Genomic DNA, 19,347 nt, shown 5'->3' on the forward strand with positions numbered 1-19,347 from the left:
GTTTGACGGAACCCCTAGTGGGCTTTTGCTGTCTGTTAAAATATTGATCCGCTCATTTCTTTGAGGTCTCAATTTAATAAGCCTTGCACACTGCAAGACAGCATACATTTCCGCCTGGCAGACGGATGTGTGAAGTCCTAGCGGATATTGAAACAAAATAATATTATGATATTACTGTTCGAGATATCCCTTTCAAATGATTCTTATTTTGAAAATTTGTTTTATATCGGCAGGTTCACGCCAAGACTCGCCGAACACAGACTCTCCTATTGATGATAACTCCGGCACTCGCATAAGACATGCCTGACAGTTCCATCTTCCTGTTCACACATCCTGCATAGAGGTGTATCCACTAGCTCCATATTCTGGAGGTGTTTGCTTAGTTGACAGTGGCCAGTCAGATCTCCCACTGTTAAGCATATATTTTTCTTGGCCATCGCCAGATATTTCTTCGGCGCCAACTTCTCAGGGTCGCACAGGGTGATCCTGACAAGATTGTATCGTTTGATTTCATCCCATGTCTGTAGGAGTTGAGCATGGGAGTGAAGTTTATCTAGTTCCGCAATTGTTGAAGTCATCAGGCCGTAGGTGCCACTGAATCCTCTCTTATTGGGTAATATACTATTTTGTAATTTGTTCAAATTGGTGAACGTAATCGGCGAGTAGGTAGAAAAAGTCTTGTTATCAATATAAAGCACTAAGTGAGTGAAATTCTGTTGGTATGAATACATCTGAAGAAGCTATTCCATATTGAAATACTATGAAGCTGTACTTGATCACGACATCACGGATATTCATCAAGTACCAGCCGACTCCATCGCATTGTTCAATATTATTACGATGAAATACACAAATCACCGATGCACAAATCACCTCAAACAAATACGATAAGAAATATTCACCAGCGTGAATACGGAACTTTACACCTCGCTCCATCTGAAACTTTCTCAACTTTCTCAACTCGTTTAACAATATTTATACACGATCGACTGATTGCCTCAAAATCAAAGTTCAAGTCGAGCATTGTATCGCTTCAATGAGGGAGTAACAACGTAGTTACATGCATCAAACTCATCTTACCAATCTCATCCCAAATATAATCAGGCTCGTTACAAGACAATAAGATTATCATAAATCATTCCGTAACAGCTGTCTAAACACCACCATAACTCCCACAACAAACGACGACCTATTATTATCCACATATATTAGGAGCAATGCTCGTCTTGGAGGGTTCAAGTTAGTTCATCCATGAATTTTGCGTTGATGGGAAGATATTCGGAATGATGATGAATACCATCCTGTACATCGAGAGTTTGAAACTGACAGGTGTAAGTTTCATTATGTTCTAACTGATGTCTCAGAATTTGGTTGTGGGTAGAATTTGGAAGTTTTTTACATTTGAGTGTTAGGCCAGAACCATTAGAATTTGCGAGATCTTTATTTTGTCTTGAAAAGTAATTTTTCAAAACTTTAGGTGAATCCATGCCTTCTGCTTTTTGCTACCTACGGTTGATTATTCACTTATATCATTCGTGAGCTCAAAATAGTCCAAACAATTGGAATTCTTGAGAGACTGAATACTTGACGTTAATTCCCTGGAAGTGGTGGGGAATACGAAGATGTTGACTGGCGTTTCAAGATTTTTAAAGAAATCAGTCGCTTCATAATTTACTGCAGAAAGAGATGAAATGAGACAATAAACAATATCGACAAAATAATCATTCTTCGAATGCGGAGTATCAACCTCCCTCTGAGGGCTTCTATTACATTCATAATTATTGATCCTAATGGGGGCAAAAACCAGACATGGTATATTGGCTATACACAATGGTGGTTAAACCCATGATAACATACGCATCCCTGGTCTGGTGGCCAAATATGAAGCACGCGACCGCCATCAACAAACTAGGCATGGTGCAAAGATTTGCATGTTTGGGAATGACGGAAGCAATGAGAACTACCACAACAGCTATTGTAGACACTCCTGAATCAACCTCCTTTACATTTTGTGATAATGGGGGAGGCCAGGATAGGCCAATTCACCGAACTACAAAATATCGGACCGAACTGAAATTTCGGGACAAGTGGAGGAGCACATATTGAATATGTGCACAGACCACATGACACCGAAGTACACCTTTAACACAAACTTCACGGCCAAAATCATAAGCCGTGAAGAGTGGGAGACCGTTAGTCATCCCGAAAACATGTTTGGAAAAACACCTGGTATACAGATGGATCGAAGACCAAACATGGAACGGGAGCTGGAATATACCGAGCGGATAGAAATTTAAACTACAACTATCCATTAGGACTATACATATCCGTCTCATCCGTCTTGCAGTGTGCAAGGCTTATTAAATTGAGACCTCAAAGAAATGAGCGGATCAATATTTTTACAGACAGCAAGAGCGCACTAGGGGCTCCGTCAAACCCGATGGGAATGCCATAAAGAACTGAATGAACTTGCAAACAGGAATAAATTAACTTTGTACTGGGTGCCAGGGCATTCAGGAATCACAGGTAATGATAAAGCTGATGAGAGCGCTAGACGTGGATTATCAACTTCATATATAGGTCCTGAACCAGCTCTAGGGGTACCAAAACCATCGATACGAAACCAGATTAGGAACCGATAAGAAGCACAAAGAGTACTGTACAAAAGTACCTGGCAACAAACACAGTGGAACCTTCATTAGGGAACCGTCCCAGAAAAGAACCGAAGAACTACTTCAATATAGTAGGGATCGGCTCAGAATAATTACACGGTTACTAACCGGTCATTGGTCGCTTAGAGGACACCTGAATAAAATGGGGCTGTATAACGAAGACCTCAGCTGCAGATTATGCAACGAAGGGATAAAAACATCTCTACACATCTTATTCGAATGTGTGGCACTGAATCACAGGAGGCAGGCAATATATGTAGGTACGAAATTAGGTCCAGAAGAATATGACGAACATCCAACACAGAACCTATACAAACTAGTACAGGAAACGAGACTGATGAAATGGGTGTCATGAGAAGATGGGATAATAAACGCAATAACGCCAAGATGCTGCAGTGTTTTCTGGAGACTTGGACTGAATGGACAAATAAGTCAGACAGCTCCCAAGGTACCGAAAAAAAAAATGATCCTCCAAGTATGTCTACCGATGGCAAACTGATGAACATGTTAAAACACTCTTAAACAATTCTTGTTTTGCCATTCATATAGAATTTTGTGACCTTTGTGTATTTTCAAAAACTACACCTCACGATTTGATCTCCACAAACTTTGTTTGAAAAATATATCACAACTAGTTTCGCTAGCACATTAGCTTTCTCAAATCACTTGAGAAAGCTACCGTACTAGCGAAACATGTGATATATTTTTCAAATAAAGTTTGTGGAGATCAAATCGTGAGGTGTATTTTTTGAAATTACGATCTTCATCAAGTAACGGCCAAATCAATCAGAAAAAAAACCTTTGTGTATGTATTCAGTACAAAACAATTGGAGATACCTATTCCCATACCTTTATCATGACTCTTGAACTTTAAACAGAATCCTGTTTGTTTGCAGCAGAAAATTGAAATTATTGTTTCCATAAATTTCATCGATTCATCTTGCACTGTAAATCATTATTGTATGAAACTATTAGTTTGATGATCGAATTATTACTATTTGCTTTCAAAATGAATAAAATGTATACATACAATGAATTGTATGCTATGTTTGATTTGTTAACATTTTGCATGGTAATATAGATATTCGGTTCATTCAATGTGATTGAAAGGGTATAATTTTAGGAGGGATTAGTTTTTGGAAAAGGAGAGTTTGTGCTTTCTACATCTCCATCTTGATACAAAAAAATGTGTGAATCTTTCAAAGAAAGAAAGGGCAATCAATTTTAAAAATTAACTCTATACAAAGACGTGTACCTAGATCATGCAAAGAAGTAACTTTCAGACACAAACTGAAAAAAAAAAGCCCTCACGAGACAGCTATTTTCATGTGAATAACTAATTACACGAAACGAAAATACTTTTGGAACAAATACTTTCATATAAACGCTTGAAGTATCAAGGTAGAGAAATAGAAAGCCAAAACCTTTATATCCCAAAATTCAATATAATATGTTGAAAAGAAGTAATGCACTGACGACCTGAATCTGTTAAAAAAAAAATCTGTTTAAAATCTGTTTTTCCGTTAATCAACTGCTGCCCCATACGAACGACAACTCTCAGAAGTTGAGAAACTTGTGCGAGCTAAGGACTAACGAGGTCTTACCTTTTAACGTGTGATTCCAAACACGGTTGCAGAATCATTCCAGCTTCAACCAGATAAATTCTCTCGAGAAAAATATCTGGTTGAGGCGGGAATCGAACACACGACTTTCCGATCGTGAGTCAGACGCACTACCACCGCGGCCAATTCCACAACAATACATCTAATCTACATCTGAAAAATTTTCGGAAATATAATTTTTCAAATACTTAATTTCATTGAAATGTTCAGTTATACGTTTTCTGCTTGGTCAACCTGATTTGGAACAGAATGTATTTTTCATAGTTCGGAATATTCTTAAGATTTCGATTCAAGACCATATTAATTTTGATTTTGAAATATGTTCGAAATATTTGGAACTCATCGCCTCCTTTGGTGCTGAAAAGTCGACTCCAGGTAGAAAGATAAATTCAAGCTGAATTTTGTTTTAGATTGGCAAGCAGTGGCAAGATAGAGGAATAGGAAGCCAAAATCTTTATATCCCAAAATTTAATATAACTTGTTAAAAAAAGTTAAATCACTGACGACCTGAATACATCTAATAGTGATAAATAGATATATGTTATGTTCTACTCATTAGTTTTTCTGAAAAATTCTGGGAAATATAATTTTTCAAATACTTAATTTCATTGAAAAGTTCAGTCATACATTTTCCATTTCATGACTTGCAGAAGGTGATTTCGATTCAAGAACATATTAATTTTGATCTTGAAATATGTTCGAATTATTTTGAACTTCTCGCCTTCTTCAGTCAGATCTGGTTCTGAAAAGTCGACTCTAGCTAAAAAGATAAATTCAAGCTGAATTTTGTTTCAGATTGGCAAGCAGTGCCCCAGCATGTACAAAGACGTCCACTACCAGGCGAACAGTTGGAGGCAGCATTAGACAATGTGAAGTGTGCCATGTAAAAACAAATAACAAATAAATTTTGATAAAGTGATCGACCCATATCTCGCGAATTATCAAACAATCATTGCTGAGTGAAGTGACCAAACTATATCAGTGCTAGCAACAATACAAAATAAAACATATCATATCATATTTTGCAGAAGATATATGTTAAATGACTGAAAAGTTTGTTTTCGCTTTGATTTAGAATAGAGTGAGGATTTTTTTCATTTGAGGATCAAGATTTTCAATCGACAATGGAACGTTTCTTTCAAGAAGTTTAGATAGAAGCTATAATTTCATTTGAAAATCAAATCAAGTAATTTTTTTTGAATCTGATATTTTCCACTACAAAGAGGTAGGAACGAAAATATTGATAAAATTCAGTTGGTAATAAGACAAAATGAAATATTTGGCTCCGAACTGGAAATTCATAAGCGTCATTCAGAGTGAAGACTACAGCTAAGTTTAGAATGAGAATCGTGTGAATTTTACATTTCTCTCGTAAAAAAACGAGCGCTGTCGAGCTTTTCCTTGCATTCATTCATTTATATATAATTTGCTCGTCTATTTCTCCTCTATGAATTTCTGCAAACTGTAAATGAATTTATTTATTCATTGAATTGTTGATATAATTGAAACAGCTCTTGGAAGCCTATTTCCTTTCGACGATCATCACTTGAACTTTTCACGTTTTGTTTATTTCATTCTTTATTTCATGTACTCTATGCCATAGAGCATATAGCATATTTTTTTACCGTAATTTCACAAAATACAAACTTTGTGAGGTTGATATGTATTTCAATTACGATTTGACAAAATGGGTTGCCTTTTATAAGTTTCAAATTAATTGCCATCATTTAAAATTTTACAGCAAAAGTATAGTTTGTTTGATATCTTTCAGAAAAAAAACTTTATACATTTTTCTAGGGGTACAGAAGATCACCTTTTTATGAACATAACGAACTAGAATGAATATAATAATGCATTCATGAAATAGTAATTTTTTGATAGAATCTAAATATGAAAGGCGTATGATTGTTTTCAAAAAAATCCTAATGCATTGATAACTCGAACTCATTCCATACGGATTAATTGCTGATCATCGCAAAACTATTTTTGAACTCAATGGTTGAATTCTCTTGGAAACTTCAAAGTCTAGCTGAATATATAGGTTTCGAAATTGCTCTTCTTGATGAATCAATCTTGATTCATCTTTCCCATAAATCTCAATGATTCTACCGATTGTAAATCTATTCATTCAAACAGATTTTCGATAGATCGAATTTCCATCTGAAGCACTTGCAGCTCCATATTATCCGAAAGAAATTGATAACCAATCATGTTTCTTTGGATTCGTGTAAAATCTGTATATGTAGAGTAGGGAGGATGAGTTTAGACCCACAGCACTTAGGCCACATGTGACCCATTGTACATCCTCCCGAGGAGTTGTCCTCCAGGTCATCGTCCTTTCTGTCCTTTCCAGGTAGGTGGACCGGTCACTAGGAAACATTTCCTTTGTATTGACAGATGTAGGCCAAGACTCACCGAACACACACTCTTTTTGGTAACCTTGAGGTGTCTCACGGTGGCGTCCGCGAAGTTTTTGGAAGGTCAGCAACATTACTGTCGTTGCGCGGCTTCTTCAACTTTCTTGGGGTTTCCTCCGTGGAGGTGCCCAAGTGAAGGAGTTTTCCACTGCAGGGGTAGCTGGTTCCTTGCCTTCATTCAAGGCGGAGCTCTTGGAGCCCGCCGCAGAAAGTGTCCTTGCTGTTGGAGGTGGAGTGGGGAAGGAGAAGGGTGTACTTATAGTTGCTGCCACTCCTGCATCCTTCGCTCTCTTCTTTTGGCCTCAGCGCAGCTTGACGCCTTGACTTTTGTATTACATCACGAGGTGATCTGCTGTCCAGCCTCATTCCAAGCGGTGGATTGGGCTGGACATTTCTGTTCATCCCCAGTTACCGCCTCAGATTAAGGTGAGCACTTCTGTCCAGCCTCGGGATCGGTTTTTGTTTTTCTTGTTTCTGCTTTTGTATTTGTTTCATTCATGTGTTTTCCCACGAGTAGCAAGGAAAGAGTTGATCACCTGTGGCAGAGGCAGCCTACTAGAGGTAGGCTGATTACAATGAGGTTTCGCCCAGTTCCCCAAGGGGATCGTTCGTGACCTCGTTCGCACAATTCTTTACACCTTAGATTGGGTAGGCTGGTCCTCGGTTGCATATTTTGCAAAGGCTTTTAGAGGTTTTAGTTCCCCTCACCCTACTTATTTCTGCCACTGACCAGGAGTCCCGCGACCCCGTCCGTAAGGCCACATTGTGTTTTGGAGAATACTACTATTTGGCGGAGGTATACTATATTAATAATTACCGAAGGGAAAAGGGTAGATGAATGAGATATGGAAAATATTCAGAAAATGTATTATTATTATAACTTTGTAATTAGATTTTTCAATTCGTTAAAAAGAATTAATAGAAACGAATATTCCACACAAAAATCGCCACTTTACAAAATAAAAATTGTACGGTCTTGTACCACGACTCAACAAAAAATTTCTGTTTAATCTTCAGCCTTTCCAGGAAATTTGGCCTATTCGACGATTAAGAAAAGTATCTCGGAATATTCCCACTATCAAAAATCAAGATTTTCGCCAGTGAAGTAGATCTGTTCTTCTGAAATTATTTCTATAAAATCATTTTTCTGAAGAACTTCAAATATACGTTCCACTTTCAATCTTCATCATTGAATTATGTCATCAATATGAAATCAACGGTGAGTAAGCTTTCTCTATGTAGATTATTTTGTATGTCTATTTTTCCAATTCACCATGAACTTGAATTGAATTATTTCCTGCATTATGTACCGATATGAATAGTTCTTACTTCAAAACATAGAAATTTTTCTCTAAACCTAACAACTTGACCTGTTTGAAACTGACTTGACCTCCCAAGAAAAGGTTCCGAAAAAATTACTCTCCTCAAAATGTGAGATACAGAATTGATTGTTGTTCATTTGGAGAAAGTCAATCTTAAGTTGAACCAAAAATAAAAAATTTGATGCGGAACTTCAAACAGATGTGAAATGGACACCATATATTGAAAAAATATATTTGTCAGTTAATGGCGTTTATAAACCCTTCGAAGCTTGATATCAAACAGTTGTTGGACTACAGTAGGGATAAACTACGTTGTCTAACAGGCCTTTTTACAGGTTACTGTCATTTGACTTATCATACAGACTCGGGACTGGCGAAAGACAGTGTGTGTCGCCACTGTTTGGGAAATGATGGAACAACAGAGCACATACTTTGTGCCTGCCCCGCTGGGCACCGAATCAGGTTTTTAAAGTTCAACGGAGTCGTACTCTTACTATCTGACCTGAAAGATCACTCATCATACAAACTAATTCGCTTCGTTAAGAAGCTGGATTTACTTGGACGAGTGTGAATAGGTGTGAGCCACAATGAACTCCTGCGGGTTTCGGTGGAGGGTCGAAAAGACCTACTCACTTTAGACCTAACCTAACCTAACCTAATGGTTGTTTGGTTTTTAAAATTATATAAATATTCATTCAAACTAATGTTCGGAAATGTAATGATGGTCAAACTTCGAGAATATTATGTATAATATGAACCACTGGAGATTCCGATCAATCATTAACTCATAGAATTCACGACTTTTATAATCACTGGAAAAAAATTAAATTTTTGTATTTGTACAACTGTCAAAAAACTTGACATTTCGGCATTTCTATTGTTGTGTGAATGTTTACTATTGTACCTTCAATTTTGGAATGGGCATACTTGCAGACCGGTTTCGGGCTCCTTAGGCACTCATCAGTGCAAGAGAGTGACATAGGTCAATAGTGACTTTAGGTCGATGATGATCGACTCTTTCAGTTGTATTGCCAATTGCATATGCAGGAAGTTTTCTGTGAAGATTCCTGCACCGACACCTTTCGGATATAATTCAACGCCGTTCGTGGTATTAGCCAATGGATTAGTTGTTTTCTGATAGGCGTCAGTCCATTCAACATACTGTGTAGGTATATTCGAGACTGGCTTGAACATTCAAAGTTCATTTCTTTTGGATTCTATACTCAGTCAGCTGTCTTTAAATGGTTAACTCATTGTAAAATTATTCTATTTCTTTGTCAAAATCTAATAAATTCACTGCAAAATATTTCATGAACTAAAACATTATATTGGAGCGATACTGAAGGCAACTTAAAGGTATGTACAATAAGAATAATGGTATATGACATTGATAATCGTTCAAGTAAGTAATCAAGAGGTTCACTTTTGTAATTTCTTTTGAGTCTTTTAACCCAATAATTGACGAATGCGCTAGTATGTTTCTTAGTCAAAGTTACATTTTCAATATGTAATGCTGGAGTACACCAATATATGAATAATTCCTGAATATATCTTCCACTTCTTTCGGTTCCACAGTCGATTGAAGAAAATTTCTGATTTTTTCAAGTTTCGTTTCAGGCCTAAAAGATGTAATTAGAAGCAAATGTCATATTTATGAAGTATTTTAGTAAACAGTTGTAAAAACTTTAGGCTAAGGGTAGTGTGATGAATTGTTTATAAGAATTACTTGTATATGTTGAAAAGTTTATTTATTTTTGAAAATATATGCCCAACGTACCCGAAGTAGTTTTTTTTCATTCCATTGTATATCATTACAATCACCACAATATCACACATTTTTTTGCGGTCATCGCTTTTGTATGTTGTCGCCATTCCAGTCAGTTTAGTGAGTAGCTATGACGTCACGGATATGGCTGCTTCAAGTCATAGATTTTGTCAATTATCTTAATAACTGAATCAGACAAGATAGTTCAGGTAACATCAACTTACTGAAAAAAATCAATTTACTTGGTACTTGTAACCCCCCAAATTTTGAAAAGGCAAATTTAATAATTCAAAATTTGGGATGCCAACACCTTTTGCTGATAGGCTGCTCAGTTTGATACGGGAGGGTGTGAGTAAGTTCAACACAGGTCGGATTAATAGCTATAACAGATTAGTTTACTATTAATCAAATAAACCATGAGTTTACTTGACTAATTCTAATATTTGGGCGCCAGGTTGCAAAAGGCAAAACCAAAGAGAAAGATATGACTTGTACCTAGCTTGGATTGAAAGGCAAAATAAATATAAAAAAATTAACAACTTTATTTCCTTTTTTACAAAATGGCTCCAAGCCGGAAATATATATACAGAGTGACCCATTTGAAAGCGGGCCACCTCTCTAAAACTGTTATTTATTATCCGATTCAGAAGTTTTTTTTTTCAATAGATAGAGCGTCAATAGTTCTATTAGAGTGCTGTGAAGTCGAAATATAAATAAAATTTTCAAGGCCTACTTCGAATTTTTTTCAAGGTCAAAAATCCAAAAAACATACTAGCGATTTTTTTATATGAAATTTGACGACGCCACTGGATTTGTGATGCTTTCAAATGGTTGTGACTGAAATTTCAAGATAAAATAATGTTTTTTAACAGAAATATGGCATAAGTAAAATATACCAATCACTGTCAAAATAATTCAAATAGTTGTATATTAAATAACAATTTTGTAAATAATATGGTTTGAAATACTTCTTCAGAACATAACAACTTTATGTGCGATATAGTTATCTTTATTAGCACACTGCAGTTTGTTGTCAAAGAATAGAAATACACATCTTTATATCATAATATAATTATCAATATTAAAACCATAAATGAACCACTACAAAAGAATGTATTAACATGACAATGCCCACACATTAAATTTTGGACTGTTCCACCAAATCTCCATTCAATTCGATACATTTATCATATCGTTTTCTAATGTTAACCAAAACATTCAATAATTGATTTGGGGTGATATCTCTGCAAGCCTGTCTTATTCTTTCACGCAGTTCCTCTTTGCTCGTTGGGCGAGTTTTGTATACTTTTTCCTTAACGGTGCCCCATAAAAAAAAATCAAGTGGAGTCAAGTCCGGGGATCTGGGGGGAAACTCAATCAGTGAACTATTTCGCCCTATCCACCGATTAGGAAAATTTTCTTCCAGCCAATCTCTAACAATCCTGCTATTGTGGATGGAACAGCCATCTAATTGAAATAGAATATGGGCCTCTTCTGCTAGTGGAAGTTCATCCATAGCGTTGGAAAACTCGTTTTTCAAAAAATTCAAAAAAATTTGACCATTCAAATTGTTTTCAAAAAAAAAGGGGCCAATTATTCTGGTATGTAATATTCCGCACCAAACATTTATTTTTTGGGAGTACTGTCTTCTGCAATTTATTATCCAATGTGGATTTTCTTCCGTCCAGTACCTTGAATTTTGAGAATTAACTGTTCCATTGGTTGTGAATGTTGCCTCGTCACTGAACAAAATTTTTTTCAGAAAATTCCTGTTATTTAGATATTCTCCTTGAGCCCATAAACTATACTCCATCCTCTTTTCATTATCGCCTTCTTCTAAGGTGTGAAGAAACTTTGGTTTAAAGGGCTTCATATTATTATATTTCCTAAGATTTCTCCTTATTGTTTCACGCGGTAAGTTGATGTCCAAACTTGCAATTCTCACACTTGTTTTCGGATTATTATTAAAATAATTTCGAATTCGTTCAGAATTATTTCGTCTCTGCCTTTGTACAGTATTAATATTCTTCAGGATATGTTTACTAACAGCTCCATACTGATTGAAAATTTTGTTTACTCTTCCAACTGTAGCTCTGCTAATATTTCGACGCTCCGGATGCATGTTATTGAAAATTCTACATACTTCCCTTTCGGATCTGTCGTTGTTACCACGAAGTTTTACTATTTCAATTTTCTCCTGCAAAGTCAAATTATCTGCCATACTTCTTTATTAGTGTAGGTACTTGAAGAGTTATAAACTTCACTATTAATACTGACAAATTTGTGTCTTTTCGTCTTTTATTTTAATGACTTGTCATCTCCACGGCAACTTAACTTTCAAAGCCTTCTAATAAAAATAATATTTTCGAAATGTGGCATCCCAAACATGTTTGAATGAAACCAAGATATGTAGATATTCGGAATAACTGACAACCACCAAAGAGGAACTGCGTGAAAGAATAAGACCAGGCTTGCATAAATGTTACCCCAAACCAATGATCGAATTTTGATCGAATCTTATGATTAGTTAGCATTAGAAAATGGTAGAATAAACGTATCGAATTAAATCGGAAATTAGTTACAAAGTACGGAAATTAATGTCTGGGCACTCTCATCTCAATCCATTTTTTTGTTGTAGTTCATTTATTTCATCAGTATTGGTTATTATTGATTATTGAATATTGATTACTATTTGATGTAAAGATGTATATTTCATTTCTCTGATGACAAAAAAACTGCAGTGTTTTGATGGACATAACTATCTTCTATACTTTATGGAGTTCTGTTTGAAAGAAACATAATTTGACACCATTTTGAATAACTGCTGTTTACAAGCTCGACTGCTAACGACGTGAAAGAGCATTTTAAACGATATTATTAATAATATTGTGATTTAATATGACGACAATTCGAAATATTTAGATAAAGTGATAAAAATTTTACTTATGCTATATTTCTGTTAAAAAAACATATTTCATCTTGAAATTTCAGTCACAACCATTTGAAAGCATCACAAATCCAGTGGCGTCGTCAAATTTCATATAAAAAAATCGCTAGTATGTTTTTTGGATTTTTGACCTTGAAAAAAATTCGAAGTAGGCCTTGAAAATTTTATTTATATTTCGACTTCACAGCACTCTAATAGAACTATTGACGCTCTATCTATTGAAAAAAAAAACTTCTGAATCGGATAATAAATAACAGTTTTAGAGAGGTGGCCCGCTTTCAAATGGGTCACTCTGTATATATATAAAGATGGTAATATAATATTAGAAATATAAAATAATAAAAAAATTCAGAATATTTACAGTGTCGATGGTTGTCTGATTCAATTTCACTGGTTGGAATACCTGGGGTGGCTGAGGAGTCTTGAAGAGGGCTGCAGAGACTTGTAACCACCTGCTCTGGCTGGAGATGGATTTAGAGCTCACGTTGGAGTGCCTCTTCGATTAAGTTATTTAGTAGGAACCTCCTGCCTGTATCAGTCCTTCACCCAGTATACAGTTTCTCGATATCATGCGAAACAATGAAATGAATCAGATACAATTCTACTATGATGGGACACACAGATATCCTCAGAATTTTACTACTATATTCTGAATTAAAAAGATTAATTCCAAAGGAATTCAGTTATATCAAAGGGTAATGTATCTTAAACTAGAAAAAGAAAGGAAATAATAGTTTGGCAATCATTAACTATTTTCATACTATACGGAAAATCATCAAACAAATTGACAACTGATCCAAGGAAATATTAAAGATAAAGTACTAAGCTATTGCCAGGGAAATAACAAGCAAAGTGCTTATATACAGAAGGGAGGATATCTGGTTGACCTTATAGAATAAAGTTAATTCAGATAAAATGAACTGCTTAAGTATCCTTGATAAGATAAATCGGAAGATAAAGATAGAATGGTATCAGTCAACTACTACAGAACAATTCAGGCCAGAAAACAAATTCTCTCAAGTTTGCATTTATTTCTCAAAGAGAAATTAATTGGACCAAAAGTAGGTCATATAGAAAATAAATGCTTACCTGAGGAATTGTCCTGGAAAGGTACTGCCTGAATGTCACCAAGCAATCAACTTCAACTCTCCTGTCCACTTCCAAATGTCCTAGTAATAATGATAACGTCACTGCAGCAACAGGTAGCTCGAGAATAACATGCCAAGTATTCAGTATCTGAAATTTTATAAAGCGTAGATACTGATTTCCTTAAGCAATTCAACGATGAAGGAGGTGTGCAAAGCAGATACTTCACTAACTGTATTTTTTTTATAAATTTTTAGAGCAATTCAATTTTTAAAAAAATATCACCAAGGTAATCTTATGTTCTCTAGAAGAAACTCTGTGATCTCACTGTATTTAGAGGATGACTTTAGAATATTAAAATAAAAAGAATTGAATCCTCTAACCTAAAAAATACCACGATGCAGAATTTCTTCTTAAAACAATTCTAGCCAAAAATATATGGAGGAATAGATAATTTAGTGAATTAGCAATCCTTGCAAGACTCTAAATTTCATCGATGACTGGATAAAAGCCAGTATAAGGTAAATTTAAAAAATAACCTTCAATCACATGCAGTGTAATTATCACTAATTACAGAATTAAACTGATTTCTATGACTGAATGGAAAATCCAGGTAAGGCAAAAGATATACTTAAACAGATCTCCACAAATTTACTATGAATAAAGATAATTTCAAACAAAAGGTCAGCACGTACCAGATATCAACCGTTCTCATCAAACGCTGGGAAGGAAGAGATCTTTCTATCGTTTCCGTCGAAAACGAATGCCCTCGGTTTTTGCGTTTTTTGTTTTCGCAGATCCAGCCGGCAGTGACTATTATACCGTTTACGGAGAATAATATGATTGAAATTGTGGTGATTAAACTATTGATATTATAGGTAACATTAAGAATATATGAATGTAACGAAATATTCGTTACACACCACCTCTCCCCGGTAAAAAAACGAAAACCAATGATGTTTGAGTTTTTTTTTTATATATAGATATGAAAAAATCAAAGATACAGTACCAAACGATAAAAATTTGATCTAAAGATAAAACAGTCAACAACAATAGTTAAACTGGTGCTAGGGAGTCGTCGCTGGAACTCTCCGCCGAAAGCAAAGACAAGGAAGGAAGTTCATCCCTGAACCAGGATCAGGTAATCTTTTCGCTGCTGGATGGTAATGCTGCGCCGCAGATACACCCGATACTACTCGTCTCCTAATTCAAAAATGGACAACTCTACCCATCAGTACATTAGGACTAGAGACAACCTACAAGAAAACCCTTGTGGAAACAAAAAAATGAAATTATTTCAATTAAAGGAAATAGCCAATTGTCCACTTCAATTGGAGTGATATATAGCTCCACCAAACTTAAAATGGCTAAGCCATAAGTTCCCGACAAATTCGGAGATATTCCTATGTGTGGCACTGCAACCAAATCCCCAGACACGACGAATCCATGGAGCTCAGGATCACCCAGTAGTATTGCCCGACCGCCCTTTGGCGAGCTTCACACGTTGACCAGCCTAGACCTCCACGTTAGCCTGACAATACCCCCCAAAGTTCACCCTTCCATGGACCCTACCTGACAATATTGGAGAAACCTCCGCAGATACATAAAATATGTCAGGTTGCCATTCTGTGCCATGTTTGCACCCAACACACTCAGGCTCCTACAAACAAAAAGGGAAAGGCATTAAAATGCATAATCCAAACCGCCTAAGTTTGGTATCTTAGCAGAAACCTCCATCCACTAATCACACATTGCAACAGCAAAATCTACAGACATAAGAAAGTAAAAACTTGTCAAAAGCCATCAATACTTCCTAGAAATACGATCCAGGAAATCATAGTAAGGAAATTTCAATAAAGAAATACCTTAAGGAAAGATACTATCAATGAAACTGTATTTCAGTGACACAGCAATCTCAATGTAAATCATTGAAAAAGAGCAAGGTAATAATGTGAATTGTAACTCAAATTTTTGAAAGATTTGTTGATTTATTTCCAAAATATTAATCTAGAAAAAATCACAAAAGTGATAGGTAATCTATCTCTCAAATTTGTTGAATAAGTTATTCTTCTGGAAACTCTAATTTTCCATATGGAATTACCAAATGATAAATACTTCCAAAAACAAATATAACTCATTAACAATCAACAATCAGTTACATTCAACATCGACTTTTCCCTCAGGGAACTGACAAAGAGATAAGATAAGGTATAAGATAATCTAAGATAATGTAACGTTAGATAATTAGGTAAAGATACCAAATTATAGACAAAGAACATAAAAGAGAAGATAATCAGGATATAACGAAAATACCAATGACAACACCAGTATACATTCAGGATAAATGCATTAGTACTACTACATCACCATGAAAATGCCACTTGAGCACAAAGATATAGAATTTCCATTCTAAGGAAAAAGTGAGGTAGCTACTTCATGACCTATATTACCCAAAATTGTTTCAAGTAATTATCAATGGCAAATAAAGCATGTAAAAGATATCAAATGCTAAAAGTGGCCAGTCATAGGACTTGTACCTAACATCTGGTAATGCCATGGTGGAGAAATTCTAATGCCCCCGTCCACAGAGCAAAAGCGGAAGGTTATGAAATGCTAAAAGTGGCCAGTCATAGGACTTGTACCTAACATCTGGTAATGCCATGGTGGAGAAATTCTAATGCCCCCGTCCACAGAGCAAAAGCTACATAGGAAAAAATCCAAGGAAAGATAAATAGATAAGATAAGTAAAGATAAAGATAATTAGTGATCTAAATCATCAGAATCAGCACTGAAGTACTCTTCTTCAGTCAAGTTTGAATCATTGTCTACAAAGGAAGATTTCAGATCCTTAACATGCCAACGTCCGAGGTCTTTACCATCCATGTCTTTTAGTTCATATACCAAATTAGATATAATCTTAGAAACAATACAAGGTATAAATTTAGGAGCCAGTTTAGCAGAATAATTATTACCCGCTGCAGACAGAGTTACATTTCGCTTCCAAAGTCTGTCACCAACATGAAATGTGTGTTCCCGCTTTCTCAAGTTATACTGACGAGCATTCCTAAGATAGGCTTGATGTAATTTCCTGCGAACATCAATAAATAATTTAGGTAACTCTTGAATATCATCAATTCGTTGAGATTTATCAGAGACTGTAGGGATGTTAGTTTCATTTTCTGAGATTTTGCCATAAAAATCTCCAGTAACAGGAATGTTCCTTGCAAAATTTAAGAAAGCAGGAGAATACTCAGTCACATCGTGTTTTGCTAATCTAATAGCTTGGGCAACTTTATAGATAGAAGAATCCCACGTTTTATGATTCTCATGAATATAACAGCGAATTGAGGTAACTATAACTTTGTTAGCTCTTTCAGCAAAATTAGCTTGTGGATGATATTTAGCATTATACCAAATTTTCTGAACTCTATAGTCTTCCATCAGTTTCTTAAATTCCTTACTAATGAATTGACTTCCATTGTCCACGACAAAAATTTGAGGTACTCCATAAATTAAGAAAACATTGTTCTCTATGAACTTGATAATACCTTTCGAGGTTGCTTTAGACATAGGATGAACTAAGACATATTTGGTAAACCAATCGACAACAACTAACACATACTGATTACCACTTTTGGACCTAGGATAAGGACCTAACAAATCTGCAGAAATACATTGAAAGGGAAAATTAACATTTTTGTAAGATCCCATATGACCTGCTTTAGGTAAATTAGAACTCTTACAAGCAGCACAAACCGGACATTTCCTAACATATTTATATACATCTTTTCTTACTTGAGGCCAATAATACAGTTCTAGAATACGAGAAAGGGTTTTAGATATTCCTAAATGAGCGGCAGTTTCTTTATCATGGTAGAATTGCAGTATTTCCTGTCGATTGGCAGTAGGTACCACAATTTTCCAGTCGGTAAGATTACTAACTATATTGTGATAAGAAAAGATATGTTTATAGATAACACCATTTTCGACACGGAAAGAAGGATAGTCTTCTGGTTTGGTCTTGATCTTTTCTATCAAAGACGTATACCAGGCATCAGGCTGAAAAGTAGAAATATCGATAACAGAAACCTCAGCAATGGAACGAGATAAAGCATCAGCAACTACATTCAAGGAACCTTTTCGATGTTTAATAGTAAAATCAAACTGTGAAAGTTTCACTGCCCATCTAGTCAAACGTCCAGAAGGGTTAGATAGATTATAAAGATAAATAAGGGAAGCATGATCAGTCTCAATAGTGAACTTGGTGCCTTCGATATAGCTACGAAATTTTTCTATACCAAAAATGATAGCTAACAGCTCCTTTTCAGTAACTGTATATTTTCGCTGACATGCAGTGAGAGTCTTACTGGCGTAAGCTACGGGATGTTCAATACCGTCACATTCTTGATACAAAATACTTCCTACACCTGTATCAGAAGCGTCACACTGAATCACAAATGGTTTTGTGAAGTCAGGGCTAGCAAGTACTGGAGCAGACGTTAGGCGAGACTTAATCTCCGTAAAAGCAGCCTCTGCCTCAGGAGTCCAAGTTATTTGTTGGCCTTTTTTACGACCATGAAGAAGATCTGATATAGGAGAGCATATTGACGAAAAATCTTTAATAAAGCGACGATACCAACTAACAAGACCGATCAAGCGTTTGATTTCCGTGGTGTTTTTCGGGGTTGGGTAACTAACAATCGCTGAAACTTTCTCAGGGTCTGTTCTCAAACCTTGTTGATCCACAACAAAACCCAAATAAACAAGAGAAGGCCGACAGAACTCACACTTATCTAAATTAATGGTAAGATTGGCATTTTTGAGTCTTAGAAATACTTCCTTCAAAATTTTAATATGAAGATCAAAAGTAGGGGTGGCCACAATGATGTCATCGAGATAAACGAAACAAAATGGAGCCAAAGAAGGTCCAATAACGATATCCATCAATCGTGCCATTAGTTTCGGACTATTTCTCAGACCGAAAGGAGAAACTGTAAATTCAAAAAGACCTTTACCATATACTGCAAAAGCTGTTTTCTGTCTAGAAGATTCGTCTAAGGGAATTTGGAAAAAAGCTTTGGTCAAATCAATTGAGGAAAGATATCTAGCATCTCGTAATTTATTAAGAATACTATCAATAAGAGGCATAGGATAATTATCATTGACCGTAACTTCATTCAATTTCCTACCATCAAAACACACACGAAAATCTCCTGAACGTTTAGGAACCAACCATAATGGACTACACCAGGGAGATTGAGAAGGTTGAATAACCTTAAGCTTAAGCATCTCCTCAATTTCCTTGTTCAAGTGTTCCTGCATTGTAGGAGATAAAGGATACTGACGTTGAACAATTGGTTTAGAATCACCAGTATCTATATGGTGAGTCAACAGATGAGTGCGACCAAGTCTATCTTTGGGAGCTATGGTTTTAAAACATTCAATTACTTCCTGAAGTTCGGTTTTCTGGGAATTAGATAGTTCAGAGAATGGTTGGATAGTATTCACTGTACAGA

The 19,347-nt window shown here is 35.7% G+C and overlaps 1 protein-coding gene across 2 annotated transcripts in view; it reads left to right on the forward strand.

The window, feature by feature from the left end:
• Window positions 1-7,343, forward strand: part of CARPB (Carbonic anhydrase-related protein B) — a 1,001,903-nt gene extending 994,560 nt beyond the window's left edge. For both annotated transcript variants that reach the window (XM_074181443.1, XM_074181444.1), the window contains exon 10: window positions 5,090-7,343. In XM_074181443.1, the coding sequence (XP_074037544.1) occupies window positions 5,090-5,158 (69 nt within the window). In that variant the 3' untranslated portion in view covers window positions 5,159-7,343. The remainder of the gene's footprint in view (window positions 1-5,089) is intronic.
• Window positions 7,344-19,347: the final 12,004 nt, after the last annotated feature.

Source organism: Leptinotarsa decemlineata, unplaced genomic scaffold, assembly GCF_025532065.1.
Source record: "Leptinotarsa decemlineata unplaced genomic scaffold, Ldec_3_MD MMD2_tig00026314_RagTag_RagTag, whole genome shotgun sequence".
Lineage (NCBI taxonomy): Eukaryota > Metazoa > Arthropoda > Insecta > Coleoptera > Chrysomelidae > Leptinotarsa > Leptinotarsa decemlineata.